This window comes from Podarcis bocagei (genome assembly GCF_964188305.1).
Source record: "Podarcis bocagei genome assembly, chromosome: 9".
Taxonomy (NCBI): domain Eukaryota; kingdom Metazoa; phylum Chordata; class Lepidosauria; order Squamata; family Lacertidae; genus Podarcis; species Podarcis bocagei.
In genome coordinates this window covers 44,216,030-44,240,116 of record NC_138134.1, presented here as the reverse complement: position 1 = coordinate 44,240,116, position 24,087 = coordinate 44,216,030, and the positions used below count along the sequence as shown (strand labels likewise).

General features: G+C 43.3%; 1 protein-coding gene and 1 long non-coding RNA gene across 6 annotated transcripts in view; one reads left to right on the top strand and one right to left on the bottom strand.

Moving 5' to 3' along the window:
* Nucleotides 1–17,385, bottom strand: part of LOC308595264 — a 32,952-nt gene extending 15,567 nt beyond the window's left edge. For both annotated transcript variants that reach the window (XR_014011964.1, XR_014011965.1), the window contains exon 1: nucleotides 16,480–17,385. This is a non-coding gene — a long non-coding RNA (uncharacterized lncRNA). The remainder of the gene's footprint in view (nucleotides 1–16,479) is intronic.
* On the top strand, nucleotides 5,906–22,102 carry SCOC (short coiled-coil protein). Of its 4 annotated transcripts, none has more exons than XM_081209227.1 (4): nucleotides 5,906–6,110; nucleotides 19,221–19,292; nucleotides 19,382–19,465; nucleotides 20,318–22,102. In XM_081209227.1, the coding sequence occupies exons 1-4, from the start codon at nucleotides 6,047–6,049 to the stop codon at nucleotides 20,458–20,460; spliced, it is 363 nt and encodes a 120-aa protein (XP_081065353.1). In that variant the 5' UTR covers nucleotides 5,906–6,046; the 3' UTR covers nucleotides 20,461–22,102. The 4 variants fall into 4 exon arrangements, with proteins under 4 accessions (XP_081065353.1, XP_081065352.1, XP_081065354.1 ...); XM_081209226.1 differs by having other exon boundaries at nucleotides 19,218–19,292; XM_081209228.1 differs by lacking the exon at nucleotides 5,906–6,110 and adding an exon at nucleotides 17,555–17,694.
* Nucleotides 22,103–24,087: the final 1,985 nt, after the last annotated feature.

The window sequence follows — 24,087 nt, the reverse complement described above, 5'->3', positions numbered from 1 at the left end:
AAGGCAGCAGTTTCCTTGTGAACTCTCTGGGGGCAATAAGATCAAAATACCCTTTCTGCGAGGATCAGCTTGGAGTTCTTTATGTTGCTGTCATACCCAGGTCACTACTGCATTTATAACATGAAAAATTGTAATTAGGAGCAGAAAGCTAAACATCACCTGGATGAAGCAGGAGAAATTGAAGGCAATAGCGATTGATGTCTCCTGGCTCTGCTGGGTGTGTTTTATGTTCATTTTTGGCTTCTTTTAATTTCCTTGATAACAAATTAAAAACCAATTCCCGCATTCTAGCTCAGCGATGACTCGTCCTTTACTGTGTATTATGATAACACTATTGATCACACCAGTTTAAAGCATCCGTCATTTTGAATAATTAATCTCTAAGCACGAGTTAGCTTCAGACATGGATGCTATCATCAACCATCTCTTCAGACATCTTTGCATTAGGGAAAAGCTGACTGCCTGACTGCCAAAGAAGCATAAACACACAAGGCTCAAGGAAAAAGCAAGACAGAAACAGCTGAGCAAACACCCACGCCACATTATTATTATCATTATTAATAATATATCCATTTAAATGTGTCTCAAGGCGATGTACAAACAGATCATAGAACAGCTAAAGGTAGATTTAAAAGCAATACAAAATGGACACCTAACGCAAACATCCAGCTTGTTGAAAGAGAATTGGTTTTGGAAAATATGGGTTGTGGGCACTTTTTCTATCTTAACAGGGATACCGTTCCAAAAAGCAGGGGCAGCATTCCTAGTAACTAGAGATTTATTCATGTTAAAGGAGATAATATAGCTCAACATGGCTGTCCACTTGAGTCCTCTCCATAGATCTATGACCCTATGCTCGACCAACAAGATAGTGGTTGGGAGGGTGAGGTGGGCAACACAGAATTAAGGAACATGGTGTCTCTGAGCTCATGTGTGTCTAGGGATTTGCTTTCAGCAACAGTCTGGGAGTTCACAGTCCTGGTAGGTCCTCCTGCATGAGAGCCTCAGTGGGCAGAGCTCTGACTTCTGACCTTCTCCTTGTTTCTGCTTCCCGGGTGCTCCCTTATCTCCATTCCTAATACAGTGGTACTTCGGGTTACAGACGCTTCAGGTTACAGATGCTTCAGGTTACAGAAATGGCGTGGTGGCAGCGGGAGACCCCATTAGCTAAAGTGGTGCTTCAGGTTAAGAACAGTTTCAGGTTAAGAACAGACCTCCGGAATGAATTGAGTTCTTAACCCGAGGTACCACTGTACACTAAGCAGATACTTTTCTTCAGAGCTAATTATAAGAAAAATCCACTGGCAGGTGCTCTTTCTTTTTCTAACAAAACACATTATTCAGAAACACTGCATTTTGCATTCTGTTCATGACCAAGAACTTAGGAAATCTTCACTCAATTATGTAGAAGAAAAGTAAATATAGTCACTTGCGTTGAACTAATTAAATGCTGAATAACAAACACACACATATATATTCGATGCATGTCGTAGGCATGATTCTGCAAGGCTTAACACGACCATTTTTCTGCTTAGAACAATTTTTATGTGACTTGACTACCGTGAAAAGAACTTGACATGCAGCATAGCAAAAACTCCTCAATAAATAATCCCAACTAGGCTAACAGAAGTGCATTCAGATCACAGCTGAACTCTTACTAATTAATTATAATGATAGCAATAAAGCATATTTTTTCCTTGGATGTAAAAGTGTGCAAAACATTTCTTTTCTTTTTTTTAAGGCTACATTATATCTTGTCTCGCATAACAACAAAAAGTCTGCTCTGATTTGAGTCTCAATGTCACTTTGATGCTTACTTTAATGAGGCTGGTAGACATTAATCTCCCACAGATAAACAGTAGAAGAGTTACAGAGTGATCCTATCCTTGAGTTAAGTCTGCTGAGCGAGATATGATTGCTCCTAAGGTCAAAAAATGATAGCATTGCTCCTATGTGCCAGTGCAGCAATAGCCTTGCCTCTGTGATGAAGCCAACAGTTCACTGGGCACAAAATGGCCAAGGTGGGGATATGGCAAGGGAGGAGCAGAGCTTAAGTGGGACCCTATGACAGCTCAGCGTTCATTCCCACCCTCTGTAATGGTGCAAAATTGCACCAACGAAACAGGTGGTGTTAAGTAAAACATTCTGGGAGACATTCAGCTATGTCATACTCTTAGCACATAGACCAAATTAAATCAATGGACTTAAATTTCTTAATTTCAGTGGTTCTACTCTGAGTATGTTAAACCCACAAGAATTAAGGAACTGGATCTCATCTCCTATTGGAGTCATTGGAAACCCGAAGGTAACTGCCCCTATAACCTCCTCTTCCCCCACCATCCAGCTCCTCAGTTCCAGATAACTCAAGTAGCCAGTCATGGCACAGCACTGGGAGAATACAAGCCTCAGCAAGAGAACATACTTCTTACATATCAGGGTACCTGGATATATATCATAGAAACATAGACTGAAAGAATTGTAGAGTTGGAAGGGACCACGAGGGTCATCTAGTCCAACCCCCTGCAATGCAGGATCCCCCCCAATGTGGGGCTTGAACCCATGACTCTGGGAGTAAGAGTCTCATGCTCTACCATGTGAGCTAGGAGGATGGGTTATGCAATGGTTTCATTCACACATGAACAAAAATGAAGTGTAACAACTAATAGACAAGTTGATTTCCTCACTTTCAGAGAGACAATTAATTTATGTCACGGTTCTACAAACCCGTTAATTTTCATGTGTGAACTTTACTATTTCATTTTATGTAATTCCTTAATACACAATTTTATTTAAAAAATGAGAGTAATCATACAATTGAATGAACAGTAGGAATTGTGTCAAGTTCTCAAGTGCCAAGAGAATTGCTACTGCACTGCCTTGTTCAGCACATAAGACTGAACGTTATTGATTATGAAAAGGGGATTCCAGCATTAAAGTGCTGAAAGATTACCTCACTGCTGATGGCTTACCCTAATATGAGATCACGCATCAGAAAGAAACCAATGAATAAGTACAATAATGTATGCAACTAAGTCATATTCAGAGTAGACACCCTGGAGTTAATGGACAGGGAGCAATTCAAATGGAAGCCATCTTAAGGTAATCTGGTGTAAAGTATGCTGTTCAGGAACTTCTGGGAAGGGTAAAGGCTGGGTAAGCTGGCCCCAGCCCAGCAGAGAGAAAAGAAGGCAGCAAAACCTAGAGAGCTAGCTCAGGCAACATTACTATGGGGACAAGCCCACCTGTTGACACACACAGGAGAGTTCTTAAGTGCCCTTATCAGTTGTATATGAACTGAGAGACTTCTCAGAGACAGCTTAGGGAAAGTGGCTTGAAATTGCCAGCACAAACAAATGGTGCCCCTAGCAATGCTCACAGAGGCAGCCAATCAGCACACATTGTACGCCATATACTCCAGGCATGCCCACCACAAGCTCCACCAATCCCACAGCCACATGCAAGAACAGATGACTGGGTAAACAAGTGCACATGAAGTACACCAGCACATCCTGTGTCCCACTTCACACAACTCACAAGCACCCCGAAGATACGCCTGCAGACACCCCAAAGAACAAGCAGCATACATGGGGAGATGCCAAAGGACAGTTTTATTGAAAGCACCCTACTGAAAGCTGGGTCCTGGCTGAGCTGGGATGGGGGAATTATACTGGCAGATCACAGCTGAGCTGGGAACCAGCTGGCTGATCCAGAGATCCACTGGATCCTAGTTCACTTATCCCAGCAGACCTAGAATTAAGATTGCACCTTAAGTTAGTTAATTAAGTAAGTATGTTAATTGATTTCTATGGTTATTCTCTGAGTATAATCTACAGAATAATCCTAACTATAGGAATGTATTCTGGCATAAATTACCCCTGTTCTAAACTCTGCTCAAGAGCTTCTGGGAGGGGACGCTGCTGACTGCTCTGGCAGGTGTGCATGGGCTTGAGTTTTGAGGATTGGTCTCTAGGTCACATGACTGAGATGAACAGGGTTTGGAATAGGTGTAAGTCTCTCTTTATTCTGTGCTACCCCCACCCCTCACACAGAATGGCCCCTTTCTAGGATTTCTTCTGCATACCTGCCAGGTGCCCCAGAAAAAAATGGAATATCCCCATTTTTATGCACAATATCACAGCGACCATTTTTGTTGCAGCTATCTCTCATGTTGCTCTCTTGCCCCCCAAAAAGTGCTTTTCTGGAGTGAGACGAAGGTGCAGGTCACATGACTCACCTGGGAGCATGTCCTGGAAGACACGTGTCCTGGTTTTGGGTCTGAAAACGTTGAAAGGTATGATGCTGATGTAAATTCCACCAGTTTAAATTCCACTGGCTGAGCCCTGGTTGATGCAGGGTGAGGGCCAACCTTACCCCAGGATATCTGAGGTTCAAACAGCAAATATCAAGATCTGTTGAATCCGAATTCTCTCATCCTGGTGAGATCTTGGGTTTTGTTAGTGCTGTTAGTTGGATACAACCCATTATAAGTATATATTTGCATTTATTTTATAGTATCCATTGCCACATTGCTGATAAAGCAAGGAAGACTAAGAGGCCCTGTGTTCACTCGGCAAAATTTAATCTAGTTTATAAGGAGCCAATACATTTCATTCATGTCAATTACCGTACCTACCAGAGAGAAGCCAGATGGCACAAATAATAGGAAACTATTGATAGTGGCAAGGAATATTAATTAAACATTTTAGATAAGATCTATAGAGTTCAAACAGTGCATATCCTGTAGTTCTACAGGCATATAGTTTAACCAAAGACAAATATATTTATATGTCAACAGGATTATTTAGACGCTTTAGCCCAATGGATATTAAGGTTTTGTGCTTGTGTTGGCTCTGCAGAATGAAGCACACAAAATTACATGCAGACTGTGCTCTATTTTATGTGGCTGAATACTTATTTTAAAAGGTATCGACAAGTGTTAATTAAATCTTACATGATTTTTTACTTAGGGTTAGGAGTTCAGAACAAAATTAAATGCATTGTATGTGAGCCAATGGGCAACTCTGGAACTTTTCTGGCATACCTGCCCATTGCAAATACATACACACCTTGAAAAATTGATGCTAATGCTCAGGGGAATGCCCAAGCACAATTTGATGATCACGGAAGGACACAGCTGGAGAGGGTAATTGGTAGGGGTGTGCACTGGATTCAGATGAATCCCAATATGAAAAATGTCCTGGCTATCCAGGAACTGTGATGGAACCTGAAATGACTTCCCAGGTACCTACCACTGCTTCCAGGTAAGCCCATAGCTAGTGAGGTGGGTGGGCAGGGAACTAATGTGGGGAGGGGGCATCAGATGGTACTTTGCTAAGGTGGCCCTGACTCCTAAGGTGGAAAGCCAGGAACCCAACATGCCAGTTGCACATGATACAACATGAATACTATATGAAAACAGAGAATTATCTCTGGTAAGTGAAATGTCTAGATCAGACTTGAGCCATCACAGATCAAGCACTACATGAATCACAGGCCCTCTCTCTTGCAAACTCATCTATACACCAAAGAAAATGTCTTCTCACAAGTTCTCAGTTAGATTTATTTCCAAGTTAATGTGCATAGGATCACACTAAATTTGTTGTGTCACTAAATAAAATTATACACCTTTCTAAGTGTGTTTTGGACGGGGCTTCTAATTTTCAGATTCTGAAAGGCACATCTGCCTGAGCTGAACAAGTGGCGCATGTATATCTGGTTCTTCCATTATTCCCTCATAGAGAAAATACTGTACAAAACTGAAACAATGGTGATTACTCAGCACCTATTGGCGTAAGGCGTTGCAACTTGTAACTATTTAACTTTTGTACCATAGCTGTTTCCGGGAGGCAGCTCAGGGTTGCAGAGATCCTTCCGTGCACAAGCGTGCTGTTCTTAGTAAGAACAAGAAGTGTTTCGCTTTTAGTGCAAGGATCAAGTAGCCTCTGGTGGGTGGGTGGAATCATTAAAGATTTAACAAGAGGAAAATAGGATATGCTGCTTTCTCTTTAACGCACTCCTGAAATTTAAAAAACCTCACTGAAACAAAATGGAAGGTTCTCTGGAAGAGGAGGATGACAGCTTTACTAATATTTCCTTGGCTGATGACTCAGGTAAGGGAACATAGGTGGCTTGTTATAAACATGTACGACCTAAGGGCTAAAAATATATTTAGCCTTACAGGATATCCATTCTGTTACATGAATGTGTGTTCAAACATGACAATGCACATCTCTTGTTAATCATTAGTCTCTGGACTAGCATTTTTATAAAGCATTTGGAGTAAATTTTGGTGATGGCTTTGTAAAGGCGTGGGATTGTCACAGGCATTTATTTATTTATTTATTTATTATGGCACTGAGATATGCCATACTTTTGACTATGAAGTTCTCAGAGTGGTTTGCAACTGAGCTTCAAAATAGGCATATGATGTGGTGTGTATTAAAGGGAGAGTGTTCTTAAAAGAATGATAATACTGTTTTAGAAAACTCAGTTGCTATTGTTGAATTAAAAAATCTGCCCCCTGTTGCCCCTGACAAATTAGTCCATGTCTTGGCTCAAAGTGGATTTTGAATCCCTTGTGCCTCTCTTAATTCTTCCCCGCCCTTGTGGCGTTCTCCTTCAATTACTGCTGTCCCACACTTCCTAAATCCGGATATTCCCTAGATCTCCTATGGATTTTCAAAGTTCAGGGACTCTCTAGGTTTAGGGAGAAGAAAGTATGGGACAACAGTAGTTGGAGGAGAATGCTGCATGGTTGAGGAAGTATTAAAAGAGACATAAGGGGTTCAAAATCCACATTAAGACACGGTAGGGGCAGGCCCAAATGCTTCCAGTGGTATACCATTCCAGACTATTCTTCTTGCTTGTGGATGTGCAGTAGAGCATCACTGTTCTCAATGGTCACCTGATAGTTTTGAATATAAAAAGCAGACTATAGAAATGTCAGGCACTTTGAATTTAGAGATAAAGGTAAAGGGACCCCTGACCATTAGGTCCAGTCGCGGACGACTCTGGGGTTGTGGTGATCACCTCACTTTATTGGCCAAGGGAGCCGGTGTACAGCTTCCGGGTCATGTGGCCAGCATGACTAAGCCGCTTCTGGCGAACCAGAGCAGCGCACAGAAACGCCGTTTACCTTCCTGCCGAAGTGGTACTTATTTATCTACTTGCACTTTGATGTGCTTTTGAACTGCTAGGTTGGCAGGAGCAGTGACCAAGCAACGGGAGCTCACCCCGTCGTGGGGATTCGAACTGCCAACCTTCTGATCGGCAAGTCCTAGGCTCTGTGGTTTAATCCACAGCGCCACCTGCATCCCGAATTTAGAGATACTATAGCCTAAATACCAATGATTCATAGGAAGCTCCTCAGCAAGGTAATTAGACACTTTTGCACCCCCCAAAATAGCAAAATGTATGCATAATTCCACAGTGGCAGAGTTGGGCTTTCAAACTTCAGTGGCGCCCTGTGTGACACCAAAATTCAGTGCCCCCCCAGCCTCTCACCTTCACTTCTACATCATTGAGGCACCCTCTTGGCTCAGTGCCCAGTGTGACCATTGTACTCCCCTAGATCTGCCTCTGCATTCTTACTCCTCTTGAACCTGTACTATGGTTAAATAAATGACTATCTCTCAGGATGCACATGGTAGAAAGTTGCCCAATGCAGAAAATGTATCTGCAATAAAAGCTCTAAAAGTGCCCCCCAGAAGTGATAGGTTATACTATTTGCCTGTTATATGACGGGCAACAGCACACAGAGCTTCTGTCGATGCAACTGTGGTATATTGCAGATATTCATGCAAAAGTGCCAGAAAGTCTTTACCAGTCCTGATTATGCCTCTCATTTCTATTGAAAGCAATGACAGCTGGCTTTAGAAAATTTTAATTAGAACCTGGAATACATTAACTATGGCTAATTATCACTGTGCTATGAAAACGTGCTGTTCTCATAGGCAGACGATAATATCAGGTTATGATACCATTAATACCTGGCTAGAGTGTAGTCCTTAACCACTGACTGTTGCTGCTGGAGAGGGAAGGATATAGTGGATATGTTCACATGCTGGCCACTGCTGAGGCCTCCACTGTGGCTGCAGAAAGTGTGGTGGATGATATGCTACTATGATAGCGTTTCTGCAAACGTAGTGTCCCAAACTGGAACATTATAGGGATGAGGTGGGGTGCAGCGGAGCCAAGCCGAGCACAGGATTAGGCACAGGAAGCTGCCTTATACCGACTCAAATATTGGACCATCTAACTCAGTACTGTCTACACCTAGAGTGGGTAACTGGATCTGTCTGGTGGGACAAATCTCTCCCCCCGCCCACCCGCTAGGGTCAAGATTGACAGGTGGGTGAGACCACTCATCTGTCAAACACCTGACACCAGAATGCTGTAAGGTGGTTGATACCTGTCTATGTTCAAAGGAGGTAGCTGTAACTGCCAATCAACTGATTGTCGGTTATGGCAACCTCCTTTGAAGACAAGTTTTCAGTACCAATCATCTGATCGGCGCTAGAAGTGTGCCCACAAGTAAACTCCCTGTAACCAACAGTCAGCAGATCATCAGTTACATGGAACTCGGAAGCCTCTGCAGAGGGGGAAATTCTCCTAAAAATGGAGCATTTTCCCCTTTTCAGAGAAAGCTGTTGAATACAGAGTGGTTTCTCGAGAAAGAGAGAAAATGCTTTTTTAAAAAATGGAGCACTGCTTTATTCCCAGAGAAAAGATGATTGTATTCAATGCATTGGAGAAAGCACTTTGAATAAATTCATCTTCTTCTATAAAGAAAACAATTATCAGTTTTTTAAAGGTGTATTTTTTCATTCTCCTGAGAAAGTGGATTGGGTTTAAATCACTGGAGCAAGTGCTTTGAATCCAAGCTGTTTCCTCCAGCCATGTCAGCTGCTAAGGGGCCTCCTGATCTCCTTTGGCACTAAGAAGTTGCCTTCCACCCTGGCCAGTAGAAGCTGGCAGGGCTTCCATACCCTCCAACATTTCTCTGATGAAAATGGGGACGTACCATTCCATAATGATAATTTTACTATTGATACCTCACACATCTTACTGTGTTGCCCCAGCCACTCTAGGCAGCTTTCAACACATATAAAAACATAATAAAACATTAAACATAAAAACCTTCCCTATAAAGGATTGCCTTCAGATGGCTTAGGGGTCGGATAACTCCATACCCACCAACATTTCTCAAATGAAAATAGAGACATCCTAAGGAAAAGTTGGACATTCCAGGATCAAATCAGAAACTGGGATGCCTTCTCTAAATCAGGGGCATCCCTGGAAAATAGGGACACATGGAGGGTCTGGGCTTTGAATGTGGCAGTTCTGCCCTGCCTTGTCCCACTGCTCCCTCCCAGAGATTAAAATTGCTCTTCCAAAAGCAATCTTATACAGTACCTTGGAACAAGCCCCACCGAACTCAGTGAGGCTTACTTCTTTCATATATAGGATTGCACTGTCAGAGAAATATAAGAAAAGAATCAAGAGGAAAATAAATGAACTAGCACTGTTTCATATTTACACTTCATCCAGTTTTGACTTCTGGGCTCCTGGTGCCTTGCTCTTTAAAAAAAAAAATCTCTTTGTAAGTGTAATATGAAAATCCATATAGCTCAAGTGAAAGAGCTAACTATATAATGTCTTAATGAACACGTAAATGAGCAGTACATTACTAATGGCAATTTTTAAGTCATTCCAGAAGCAGAGTGAGTTCTCTTAATTTTCTTTAAGCAACACTGACAGGGCATTAATCTCTTGATGAGCTGCTTTATAAAATATTACATTCAGTGTACTGCTCATACAATTATAACTATATTATATCGATTTTCTCTATGAAAAGAATGATAGAGTAGGATTACCATATTTTCAACTGGCCTTGTATCTGTGCCTTTAATAGCAACCTAATGCAGCAATGAAGTACGTGAAGCCTTTAAAGGGCATGGGGAAAAGTAGTGGAGAAGTCTACACCTTTACTTCTTTCTTTCCATGGGTCAACTCTGGTATCCCAGCAGCCAGTGACCTCCCAGATCCCCCTTTCCTACCTATTTATGCTTATGTTTTTTCAGTCGTTCATCATTTTATGACAATGGCAACAGACTTATCCACAGGCTGGGTAGCATTTCACCTTTCTCCCATTTATTTTAACCCTTCCCATTGTTTAGAGACAACAGGCGACTCAGAGCCCATTGATGCCACCATCTTGGTTTCCCCACAGTGCACTTGAAATTATTGTGCTGTGTCATGATTGGCTACTACCTCAAGGGTGTGCATATTCCTAGTGCTGCAGCATGGCTGGCTGCTGAACTAGTTAAAATTTCATCTTCTGATGTGGGCAAGGTGGTGCCGGGAGACTTGGAGTCACATGCAGTTGCTTGGACTCTCCACTGACTCTGCTTCTGGTGTTTTTGCTTATCCTGTACCTTTTGTTGGTATAGCCTCACTCTACTCTGGGGAGAGAGAGCTCTGAGTGAGCATACAAATTTGATTAAACTCTGCATCTGCCCTCCCCAGTTTTGTTGATTCTCCTTTTGCACTGGCCATTTACCACTAGCAAAGCAGTTACAGCAGTGCAATGCTAACACAGAATGTTGGCATAAACCTAGTATGCTGATCTCATATTCTTTTCTACTGGATTTAGTAGAGAGTACCTAAGGTAGCAACTTAGACGACTGTCAGCATGCTTCTGTCCTTCAGAACAAGGGTAGAGAGTCTGAGGCCTGGGGGTCAAATGCAGCCCTTCCTTTCCCCCATTATGTGACTCTTGGGCTCTCTCCAGCCACAGTCCTCGCCAGCCCTGCTTTACACCCTCCATGAATGTTTTGGCCAGCTGGAATGCTTCCTTCAACTCTAATGTCTCTTGGTTGCCTGGGTGCAGGAAACCAAGGAGTGTATGAGTGTATACACAAAATAGCCTACTGTACAAAGGTAAAATTTACATTTGTTGCTCCACTCACTTATGCCTCTTTCACCAATCCACAACTGACATGCAGTCCAGCAATATTCAGTGCAACTATTGTCTTTTCCTTGAGTCCTTAATGAAATGAACTGGAAACAGGGGAACTGGCGTGCTCTGACAATATCATAGAAGTAGCTCAATGGCCAGAAGCCTAAAATGACCTCTTGGTAGCTAAGTTGGTTTAGCAACCAGTGAAGCAAGCCATCTCATAGGGGGTGAAACAGATTTCCTTCATTCTAGCAACATTTCACTAACCAATGGGAGAGTGTCACAGACAAGTTCCAAAGTCACAGCTACAAAACCGGATGCCTGTTTGCAGGGATTTGAAAAGATTATGTAGGTTTTAAAAGGGCCTTTTCTGAAGGCAAACAGCTTGAAGCAGCTCTAATTATATTATCTGTATGACAGAAAGGGCGAGGATCAACTGTAAATCCTTTCATATATTGAATTACTTATATATTTATAAACTGTTGGAAGTGGCGTAAAACAAACACCCCAAAGCGAATTTCCATCTACATAGCTTTTCTGCTGCACTACGTATTGTGTAATATTAAGTGGGCCATATATTTTCTACTAGGTAACTGCCTACTAGTTTGACAGGAATCATAGAATCATAGAATCATAGAGTTGGAAGAGACCACAAGGGCCATCGAGTCCAACCCCCTGCCAAGCAGGAAACTGCTGTGGAGTATTGTGGTGTCCTTAACCAATCTTCCTTATCCAGCTTGAGCCATTTATTGCACCGCACTTTACATCAGGAGTGAGAATGACAGACATACGTAATAGCAAATGCTTCTGAAAAGTCATGCCAACTGGGCTCAGCCAAGGCATAGCCTCCCTCCTCGCTTGCACTTTGAAAGGGGCTTCTGAAGATGCCTATGGGCAAAAAAGAAAACTTGGTGTCATTTTGATATCAGGTAACTGACAGGTGGGTATAACTCTGCCCACCTGCCAAACCTGGATCATGAGGAGTCGGGGGGATAATAATCTGGCCTGCAAATCAGCTCTAGCACCCCATCCCTGTTCTAGATAAATGGGAGTAAGGAAACTGCTGATAACTAGAAGTGCATAAACACCCTACCTGAAAGAAAACACAGTTCTTACAGTTAAAAGAAGGGTTGAAGAAAGTTACATCACTTACCCCATACATTAAGTTCTCCAGAGGCTAGTACACACAAATAGCCTTCACAAAGAGGCTGGTAAAAATGTTCATCTATACAAGGTTGCAATCTTAGACATCTTAATCTGGATCTATGTTCCACTGAAATCAGTGCAAACCTATTTCCAAGCAATGGCTAGGAGTCAAAGAACTTCTTTTAAAATTTTACTAGCAAACCACTATGCCATAGTTCCAATGCACCTCATTATGGTGCCATCAGGGCCCTACTGGTCCAGCAGAGTGACCAGGAGGCTCTCCAAATGCAGCATGGCTGGCTGACCACATTTTTAAGTAAGTGAATCAGTACACATGGCCAGCTAAAGAGAGAGACATCATAAGAGTCCAGAGTCTAATCTCACTGCACCACTGACACCTCAGTTTCAAAAGCAGTTTGCAGTGTAGCAGTGGAGAAAACTGTTTTAGGCCCACCTAAACCCACAGAAATAATTTGGCATGATATGTGTTAATTTAGGACAGGGGTGTAAGTTGTCATACCACTGTGGGATTTATAGAACTGGGGCTACAAATACATTACTACATACTGGAAACAACTGAAATTATTTACCAGGAAAAAAGGCATTTGCAAGTTCCCTCTCTAGACAGCAGAGGTCTCCCTAACTCTGCCCTTTTTATTAGTTCCTTGGTATATTTTCAACATTTCTCTTTTCATTTCGCCTGAAATTTTGTTCCTCAGTGAAACATGTCTATGGGGAAACAATATACTCTTTTAAAAAATAAATATATTGGTATATTCATAATGTTTTTATCCTGATAAGCACCAGTATAACCACCAGTATTTCTTGACATGTATTTTGCAAGTGTTTCTGGTATAAGAATTTATACATTTGCTAAATTGTGAGTTTGCAGAGAGGAGTGTTGAAAATTAGCTAGTTTGCTGAAAAAGCAGGGCTGAAAAACCTGTGACCATGCAGATGTTTTTGGACTTGAACTCCTATCAGCCCCAGCCAGCACAGCCAATAGTCAGGGATGATGCATGTTCTGGTCACTGGTCCATCAACACCTTGAGGGACACAGGCTCCACACCTCTAAGATAAGCCCCATGCCTTACATCACCACACCTTACAAGAGCCATTTTCGTACATTACAGTGTAGAAGGTTCTATAGATATACTGAGGTTGAGCACTGTGTAGGGAAGGGAGTGTATTTCATCATTCACACAACAGTAAGAAAATTCAGCTCCCACAGCACAGGGTGACCTACATCTGTGTCACTTTCACCATTCAATCTCTCTTATTCCCTCTGAACCCTTAACGTACCACTGACCCAGAAACTGTGGGGTGCAGGCATAGTACAAACACAGATGAATGTAACAAAGGCATTTACATTTATATGCCACATTACATGATTTAAGTGCACACGCTTATCTGGTTACTTTAAAATCATATTGCTAGGTCTAAACGAGTACATACTATGTTAACTTGTTCCTGACACTTTAAATATCAAAAGCTTATATTCAACTATTAATGTTAAACTAAGACACCTTAAAAGAAGCAGTTAATTACTCTATTAGCCAAATAGCTTTTTTATTCTCTCCACCCACTAAGCCTCACTAGCACTGTAACTGAGAGCTCAGCATCTTTTTCCAACCCTTTACTAACCTATTGAAGCAGAGGATTGTCCAGCTGTACTGCCCTAGAAATCTTCCCTCTGGTACTCCATGGTGGTATAATGGAGTGGGGAACCTCAGGCTTGGGGGCAAATGGGAGGGGTGTGTGAGTGTGCGTAGAAACTAGCCCAGTGGCGTAGCGTGGGGGGTGCCAGGGGTGCCGGCCGCACCGGGCGCAACATTTTTGGGGGCGCGTTTGGCCGGCCCCCCTCGAGGAAGTGGGAACCTCTCCAAGGCACAGCGTGCCGTCGGTAGAGGAAAAAAGCCGCGCAGCAGCAGCAGCAAAGTCGGGAGGAGGAGGAGGTGGAGCGAGCCTGCTATTTCCTTGCAAAGTCAGGAGGAGGAGGAGGTGGAGCGAGCCTGCTAATTCCTTGCTGGGAATTAAGCGGCTCAAAGAGGCAAAGGAAAAGAGGTGGAGCCGCTGGCCCGGAGGGGAGGAAGCTGGAAAGAGCAGCGCGCCAAGCGCACGTGACACAAAGGGCCTGCCCAAGTGCAGGCTGAGCTCCCCGTGGCAGGAGCGGAGGGAGCCTCCCTTCCTTTTAATGGGCAAGCATTTTCACGCGGGGAATCGACAGCAAATCCTTGGGCAGCTCTCGGGGAAGGGGGCATTTGGGAGAAGTGTGGATACCTCGGTTGGTTGGAGCGCGGCAATGAGAACGCCAAGGTTGCGTCTCTGATCCTCGTTTGGGACGGCTGCATATTTATCCCTGCATTGCAGAGGGGGTTGGACTCGATGACCCCCAGGGTCCCTTCTAACTCTATGATTGGCGGGGGGGGGGGCTGAGAGGCTGGCCTTAGGGACAGAGGCAGATCTAGCTGCTCCAGCGCCCGGAGCGGTGCACATGCCATGGGGTGAGTGTCCCAGGGGGAGAGATGCCCATGGGGGGGTGGAGCGAGCTGTCCATGCTGGGCTGCTTCCTGGGGGGTGGGGAGCCATGCCGCTTCGCCAGCGCCCTTCTTCCTTTCCCTCTTCCTTTTAACAGCTATGGGGAGGCTCCCCCCCCCAAGCAGCCCGGAAGCGAGGGGCAATGGCGCGACGCCGGCCCACAACTCCAAAGCCTCCCCCAGCTGTCAAAACAAAGGGGGAAGGTGGGGAAGGCCGCTGGCAAGGCGGCACATCTCCACCCCTTCCCCTGACGGCTCGGGGTAGGCCTGGGAGTCACGGTGCGCCGAATGTCATCCCCCTCAGTGATGACACCTGGTGTGGACCGCCCCCACCGCCCCCTTCCTCTGCCCCTGCTTAGGGACAGGCAGAGCCTGGGCTCCTCGGAGTTGACAAATGGAGGGGTGCACATGGAGGGACCAGCAGCTGGCCAAAGAGGGGAAATATCATAGACTTATTCGCAGAATCTATAGCCTTCTCTACAGCTGAATTCTCCCCACTCCCAAGAGTGGGGAGCAAAGTAATGAAAACAAATAATAATAATAATAATAATAATAATAATAATAATAATAATTTATTTAAGCCCTGCCTATCTGGCTGGGTTTACCCAGCCACTCTGGGTGGCTTCCAACAGAATGTTAAAGTACAATAACCTATTAAACATTAAAAGCTTCCCTAAACAGGGCTGCCTTCTGATGTCTTCTAAAAGTCTGGTAGTTGTTCTTCTCTTTGACATCTGGTGGGAGAGCGTTCCACAGGGCGGGCACCACCACCAAGAAGGCCCTCTGCCTGGTTCCCTGCAACTTGGCTTCTCATGAGGGGACCGCCAGAAGGCCCTCGGAGCTGGACCTCAGTGTCCAGGCAGAACAATGGGGGTGGAGATGCTCCTTCAGGAAGAAGAACAATTTACAAAATCTTTTAAACAGGTCCATTGAAAAACTAATCAACGTCCTATTTGTCTGGGGGGAGGTGGGGGGCAGTGCCTGCCTGCCCCTTTCAAGCACGGCTGGGAAGAGGCCTCTGCAGGCTGAGCAGTGGCGTAGCGTGGGGGGTGCAGGGGGGGCCGGCCGCACCGGGCGCAACATCTGGGGGTTAGGGTTAGGGGGTGCAAATCCACGGGTTAGGGGGCGCAAATTACTTCCCTTGCCCCGGGTGCTGACAACCCACGCTACGCCACTGAACTAGCCTACTGAAAAAAAGGTAAAAATAGCATTTACTGCTTTGTACGCTTTTACCTCTGGCCCTAGGCTTGTGGCCCTTGGAAGGTGGCCCAGAGGGGGGCCCTTGGTCAAAAAAAAGGTACCCATCTTGTATTGCAAGATCATGGAAGACCACTGTGATTTCAATAAGGGTTTAGGTGGTGCCTAACAATTGCTCCCCCCATGTCAAATTCATGCCCAGGTATGGACCTGAATCCTCCAAGGAGTTAATTCCATCTCTTGTAGGCAGCATTGCCATGTAGAAGTTATGCCAAGAGAGTGTACAGTCTGAGAGTGTCATAGGAACACTCTTAGTACTGGATTGTGGCTGCATGCCAACCATTGAAGTCCATCTGGTCCTAGTCCATTCAGGTGACCACATGATTATTGGGGATACTCTCCTGGCCTTGCAAGAACATCCTCAAGGCCATGTGAATGTAAACCAAGGAACAGACTAATTACTTGAGCATCAATTTACTTGAGCAGCATAGTAAGGCAGTACATAAAGGAAAGACGTGACCTGTTTCTGGAAAGATAATCCCATCCCAGTGCTTGAGCCAGTCTAAGTGTTGCATCTCAGCTGTCAGGAGTCTAACCCTGCTGCCACATAGAGGCAACTGAAAAGGGCCTTAGGCTTACCTGTTTTGCTTTGTTTATTCTTCTTATCCTACGAATAAAATCTGCATAAGGAACAAACTTCGCATTTGTTCTCTAGTCTCCTCTAGCTAGTTTCTTGCAATGCTTCCTTCAAAAGTGCCACAGCATTCAGTTTGACCCAACTGTCTGTAGGGTTGCAGCCCTTGGTCATGATGTTGACCAACCTTGCCATGTTGTTGCAACAATTAAAGGTGAGGCAAAGCACTCTGGAGAGTAGGAAATAAATATGAGCGACTCAGCAAAGTGGTTTCAGCGCTGGTCCTTCTCACCATGTTGTTGTGACGATTAAAGGTGAGGCAAAACCCTCTGGGAGAAGAGTGGGAAATAAATGTGATTACAGCCTCGGACTAGGACCCAGACTAGGTTTCAAATCTCCCCTCAGCTACGAAGCTCCTTGGCTAACCTTAAGTCAGTCCCTCACTATCTCTTTCACCTAACCAGGTGAAAGATACCATGAAAAGGAGGGAAAAATCACGTCCGCCACATCGACCTCACTACAGGAAATGTGGGAGATAAATGCAGTTACAAAATAGGAGCAAGCGTTTGTCGCTTCAGAGCATGGCAGTGGGAGGTTCCTTCGTTTCCTTTGTCGGTGAACAACCCCTGACACACGTCGTTCTGTCTCACAAAGTGTTTCTTCAGGTTGCGGAAAGATGTCTTGTAACTGGAGCGGGAGGTGCTTATGACGCAGCCCAGGGAAAGCAGCGCCGTTTGGGACGTGTTTTTGCAGCCGCTGCCGCTCTGCTCTCTTATGAATTAAAGCCTTCATTCAGGCCCACGACTTGACTTGAGGGACGGGGGTGGGGGAGAGAAGGGACTAGCGATGGGAGGCGTCTGCTCCTGTCATCCCTGTTTACTTCTCCGCCCTGCGGAAGCAGGCCGGCGATGGCGAAGAGACTCCGCCCCCACAGTCGATGGAAGCGTCTGCCGATGTCTCCCTCCGCTTATTGGCTGCCTCGCGAAGGGCCGTCCGCTTTCGTTTGCTGTGATTCGATGGCTGGCTGGGCCATCTCTCTTCCCTTAAGCCCGCCGTCTCCCTCCTGCCTCCTCCATCCCTCCCACCCCGCCGGTTGTTTTCATGGAGCAAAGCGCGTGCGCTGCCGGCTGGGCGAAGGAGAAGCTGCGCAGTCGCAGTTGGCCGCTGTTGAACTAGGCGAGGGTTGGGGTCCGAGGGCAACCTGGGCAGGTGGGGGAGAGGTGAGTAGCGCGCGCTTCCTTTGCCTGGGGACCTGAGCGGGAGGCGGGGCTCCCTGCTTGCGGGTTGGGAGGGCGAGGCGACCGGGGTGTGGAGGGGATGTGCTGGCAGGGGGAGGGTTTCCTCCTCCCAGGCTCCGTTTTCAGGATGCAGCATCAAACCTGGGTTTTTTGGGGGGTTGCTGGGTGGTGCTTTTTCTTCTTCTTCTTCTGGGGAGTGCGCAAGAGAAAGCTCTGGAGCGCTGGGTTCTCCGCCTTTCCGGTAGCAGCGACGTTGCCTCCTACCGAGGCGTTGTGGGTGGAATGAAAATGAACAAGCGCCTCTCAAATGCCAGCCTTGCTTATGAGGGACCCAACATCCCCTGACGTTAATAATCGCCATCCATTTCTTGATTAGGATGGCTCTCTCTCCTTTCACCTGCCTGGCAATAGGGAATGCACCCCTGTAGAGCGAAAATATACAGCATTAAAACTATGAGTTTCTTCGAAGATATGCATGTGAAATGTTATGGTACTACTGTATATGGACGCTTATAGACAACATACAGCGTGAGTCTTTTAAAAGAGGCCCCGTGGAACATGTGTACTCTGTATCCACCAGGCCTCTTTTAAAGAGCTCACTCTGTACAAAATTAAATTGCACCCAATAGTGTGGGACCCCAGACCACCACCTGAAGTTAACATTCAACAAGCTTGAAATTCGACATAAATCATTCTTGTTTTTCATTCAGCTGTTTCATTCAACTGTTACTGCTGTTGGCTGTAGTATAATTTGGTTAAAATAGTAAATTAATAGAAGCTAAATCGATATGCATAACTTAAAAGATTATTAATAAAACAAACTGCATACTGCCTTTCATTTCAGGGAAACACCAAGATGGCTTTCAGAACAGTTAAACATCAACAACATATAAGAGCCACATGCTTTATGGATTATTTCAATGTTTTAATTTTTTTGTAAACATTTAGAAGCTTTATTGCAATCAAACAGTATAAAAACATAAATAGGCTTGAGTCAATGAAAGTCAATGAAGCATCCTATCAGTTATAGGAACCAGAGATGCCAAGAGCCAGTATTAATAGTCCAAGAAAACTTGGATGGAGAGGTATGTTTTAAATTGCTGGCAGAAGTAGCCAACAGTCAGTCAACAGATGCCTACCTGATCAGTTATTAACAAAGATGCTCAAAGCATATATCACCTTGCAAAGTGTGTCCCAAGAATGTTGAAATAGGTTGGTGCAGTTGATATTGGTGTGCAAAATGTGGCAGATTTGGCTGCTGCTGGAAAATAACTGTTGTGTCTTCCTTAGGAATATTGTTTTGCTTCCTTTTTCTGGAAAAGTTCAATTTTACTACTTTTTTTAAAAAGAAGACAAAAGCAGATTTGTCTATTTTCACAGCAATGTTTTGTTGGTTGCTGTTCACATTGAAGTTTAGATATCAAATGCTACCCTTCTAAAACATTAAACTAAAAAACCTGGTTCTGCATTTGTACATACCGTTGACAAGTTTTATCTTCTTTAAGGAGAGTACATTTCTGAAGTACAAGATTCACCAGTGGATTGGATCTGTTCAACGATGATGAATGCGGATATGGATGGTATAAAGCATTTTTTCAACTTCATGTTTTCCCTCTTGTGCATTGTAATACTGTACTTGGCTGCACTAAAGAGTATCTCTTTTTTACAGCTGTTGAGGCTGAAAATCAAGTGGAATTGGAAGAAAAAACACGACTTATTAATCAAGTTTTGGAACTCCAGCATACACTTGAAGGTTAGTTTCTTAATTCAGAAGGTTAACCTATCTACATGCAGAATTATTTTAAGGATAGAAACTTATCATTGACACAGACTGCAGTTCGGATTGAGCCAAGATGATGTTCCTGCAAATTCTGTTAAATCTGGTGTGGCATAGAAGTCAACAAGGGGTTTCATATTGTGACTATGGGTGCAGTCCAGAAAGTGCATTTTGTTCCCTCCCTTGCCATTTATACTATAGTGTGCCTTAGCATTCTATATTTTACATGAAACTGTTGAGTAAGGTCACCTGGGGTTTTGGAACACAGTATCATCAGTAAGCTGATGTCTCTCAGTAAGCTGTGGAAGTGTGAATGGTCTAGATGATGGTAATTCCTGATAAGTTGCCGATGCTGTTGGTTAGAGGGATCAACTGTTTTGGACCAGTTTGTAGCCTAGGGATGTTATTAGACCCAACCCCTTTTTAAAGGGGCCTGAATGGCCTCTTGAGACATGAAGTGCTTTTCGTCTACTAACACTGATATTTATCTACTAGCACTGATACTCTGGCTATAGCCGTTCCTGGACAGAGATAGACCACAGTTATTCACGCTCTAATAATGTTCCATTTAAATAACTGCAATGCATGTGGCACCCTGACTCTGGAATGCTTTTCCTAGGAGGCTTGCTTGAGGCAGGGACTAAATTTGACACTGGGTTACTGCGTGTTTTAAGAACATTTTATTGGAAAGCATTGGATAAACTTTCACTATACAGAATGTCTTTAAAATGGGCTTTTCGTTTCATGTGACTATTTCTACCATTTAGTTAAAACTCAGAGTAGAGCAGATGTTGTGATTTGCTTCTAAAATTCACCTTGTCCTTCCAGATCTGTCTGCAAGAGTAGATGCTGTTAAAGAAGAAAACCTGAAACTGAAATCAGAAAATCAAGTTCTTGGACAATATATAGAAAATCTCATGTCTGCCTCTAGTGTTTTTCAGACTACTGACACAAAAAGCAAACGAAAGTAAGGCACTGGTAACCAAACTGTAACATTGTATTGCTGCTGCTTTTGTTTAATTTTAAAATTGCATATGGCTACATGACTTTAGTTTGTAGCATCATTGAATATTTGAAGATTTATTGGCAGTGCTAGACAATTTTAAATGAACAACTGGGCAGTGCAAGTCTATCGTGTTAGCTTTCAGCAATGTGCAGAGATAGTGTAGAGGAAATATTTATTACACAGTTTGAAGGCAAGAGTTTTCAACTCGGCTTTTATGTTAGTCAAAACATGTAATAAGCTGCCAAGTACTTTAGATATCTTAATTTTTACAGTGGTACTACTGTTCACTAGCAGAATAATACAGTGTTGTGTAGAGTGATGTGAAAATCCTTATTTGGAATGAGTTATTTGCATGACTTTCCCTGGGCTCCCAAAAAGTTGTAACACTCCTCATCCTTCATCTCCTCAATGGCGTTCTACATTCTACTAGATAAGACCACAAAAGCTTAGCTTTTAAATATTACTTTGAAAGCAAGTGAAGGATTTAATATTATTAGATACCGGTAATTGCTTGCAAAATTGTGAAGGGTTGAAAAACCATTGCAACACCTGAACTGATAAATTAACATTAAAAAACCCACACCCTGCTTTAAATTATATTGCAAGGAAAGGGAGTCACACCTTGGCCTTCATTGTTTTGCAGTCTCTTAAAAGTGTCCTCCCCTATTTACAAAATAGGGAGTAGCATGGTATTTTAACTGCCAGCTGTAATGGTCATTAGTGGTACAAGCTCAACAGAAGTATATTTGTGAACAATTAGTAGGTATTTAAGAGTTTTCACTAAACATGGATGCAGTCTAGAGTTCTTTTTCTGCATAATCCTCATTAACTGCTGCTAGCCTTTAGCTGACACAGAATGTTCAGCCTTTCAGGATTAGAATACTTGGGGTTTTCAAAGCATGAAGTGTGCCTTTGAAATATTAAAGAAATATTAGCAGTTGTTGGAGAACGCACCAAGTTACTCTCAACCTATGACATAGCCATTCATTCTGCATAGGCTCAACAAGGCTTACTTGGATATGCCAAAGTAGTGGGATGAGCAAGCGAATTAATCACTATCATGTATGCATAGCAGCAGTCTCATGTCTGTGAATACACATTACATGAAGTGGATAAATTATGACAGCTTCATACTTTTGATAAAATGTTGCTGTTGCCAGACATCATATGTTGACAGATTAGGTAGTTCAGCTGGTAGGGGACAGGACTATGTGGAATAAAACAGTTTCTACTTGGGTCAGTTCTAGCTTTGTTTGGAATCTTATTTCTGCTTCCTTACTACTGGTTTCAGGGAAGATTTCATTTCTTACCTAAGCAACAGGTCACTTTTCTCTTTGTGGGGAGGCTGGCATATTGTCTGAGATTATATGTCCAGAAGTCTGAGCTCATCACAGAATAATTCTTACCTTCAGGATTCACTGTTATATAGCACAAGCTAGTAGTGTCTTTTGCGTGTTCCAGCTGTCAGTATTATAAACAATGGAACCTAATTTGAGGCATTAGATTCTAACTAAAACATCCCCATCACTGGACATACTTTAATAGACAAAAGTAAATGAAAGCTTTCTCTGGCATAACAAGGGTTTAGAATCTAGAGAGTGTAAAAACATTCCTAAAACGAGTGTAGTGCAGGATCAAGGCAAGATAAAATTTAAACAGATGAGTGTGATGACCACTCTAGGGAAGTGGCTTTCCAACTTGGCATTTACACATTGACTTGTTTGCCAAATAACCTTTGTGCGTCTGACATAGAAATTGTTTTGGAGAGCATTATGGGACATGTTTCATGGTGCATAACCAAGCCTAGCTTGTGCTTGAGTCAAGCACTCCATATAAGCTACCTGTGACACACCTCTGTAGCTGTGCATTGTAGAACTGGTAAACTGTCTTTTCAAGAAACTTGTCCACATTATGGCTTTTCTCATTGAGGAATCTGTGGCTGTTAGAACATAATTTGGAACACACCGTTCTACAGCCCTACCTAAATTGTGAACTCTTTAGGTGGCACGTGCCTGTTACAACAATTTAGCCTTGAAGAGTGCCAAGGCCGGTGGTTTTAGTATTAGGGTGGGCTGTAAACCAACTCAACTAATGCAGATCGCCCTAATTTCAGCTCACAATTTACTTCCTCTTTCCCCCAACTCCTTACTGAGTTGGGAGGGGGGAGCTGGAATACAGAAGATGGTAAGAAACTGAGGATTATTTCCTTACTCTGAGCAATAAAGGCTTTATTCAAATAGGTATTTATTGCAAATAGGTATTCTAGAAAGTGTACATTTTTTTCTTGCCATTGAATAAGCAAAAGAACCTTGGAAAATAAACTCAACAGTTCTTTTCCCTACCCATTTCTTTCAACTCAGTAGTTAAATTTGAAAAGGAGAAGGAATTTGGAGAAGGTATGGAACTGGTGCAAGAGAGGATTGCTCCCATGAAGGACAGGTCAGGAAATCTGTAACTTGGTGTAGTGATTAGAGATATGATTTTTCAGAGCTTTGGATTACTTTTGGGTTGGTGTGGGTCAAGGCTTTTTCAGGACTTCCCCACGAGTGGCCTTTACACATCAGTTATCTGCATTTCCAGAGGCAATTGAGGATTAGCAGGGACTACTAATGCAAACTCTGATGAAGAGGAGGTTAAGGGGTGATATGATAGTCATGTTCAAATATATAAAAGGATGTCACATAGAGGAGGGAGAAAGGTTGTTTTCTGCTGCTCCAGAGAAGCGGACACGGAGCAATGGATCCAAACTACAAGAAAGAAGATTCCACCTAAACATTAGGAAGAACTTCCTGACAGTAAGAGCTGTTCGACAGTGGAATTTGCTGCCAAGGAGTGTGGTGGAGTCTCCTACTTTGGAGGTCTTTAAGCAGAGGCTTGACAACCATATGTCAGGAGTGCTCTGATGGTGTTTCCTGCTTGGCAGGGGGTTGGACTCGATGGCCCTTGTGGTCTCTTCCAACTCTATGATTCTATGTTTCTATGTTTCTATTCTATTCTACTAAGTAGTACACATGCAAGGAATACACCACCTAGTCTTTTTGTAGGAACTTCTTCCCACACTAGTGTGTGGGAAGGTGCCATCTTGATATGATTGGGTAGAAGATTGTTAATGTAATGCTGAATTTTGGTGTCCTAGATAGTTGTAACTGTAAAGAACCTTACTACTGTGGCCTTTGTTAAACTAACAGTTGTGCTGTATTTTGGAACTTGTATGAAATAAAAGCTTTCAAGTTTCTCCCATTTGGTCTGTTACTAGAATCTTTTTGAAAGTTTTACTAGTTATAGCATGTGCCATAGTTGTAAAGTGGTATGCTTTGTACCATTAGTAGTTTGCATTAAGTAGGCAAAAAAATTGGCTCCTATAAGAAATCAGAGCTGCCCTTCTGTCCTCTTTGTGTCTACCTTTGCCACTTTGTAGTTTAGACACAAGGGACCACTTTAAACTATAATGCATATAGCTGGTCCATACTATTAGGTTTAATATGGAATGCCTCATTGGGATTTTGAAAATGATAGTGACCATTGCTGCCATTTAATTATAGGAATGAATATCTTCCCCCAAGTAGTAGTATACTTACCTGATACAGCAATT

Excerpts from the sequence above, each read along its gene's own strand:
- SCOC (XM_081209226.1), top strand. The coding sequence starts at position 6,047 with ATGGAAGGTTCTCTGGAAGAGGAGGATGACAGCTTTACTAATATTTCC. Across the intron at positions 6,111-19,217 it reads TTCCTTGGCTGATGACTCAG|GAGAGTACATTTCTGAAGTA; the intron begins GTAAGGGAACAT and ends ATCTTCTTTAAG. Across the intron at positions 19,466-20,317 it reads ACTCCAGCATACACTTGAAG|ATCTGTCTGCAAGAGTAGAT; the intron begins GTTAGTTTCTTA and ends TTGTCCTTCCAG.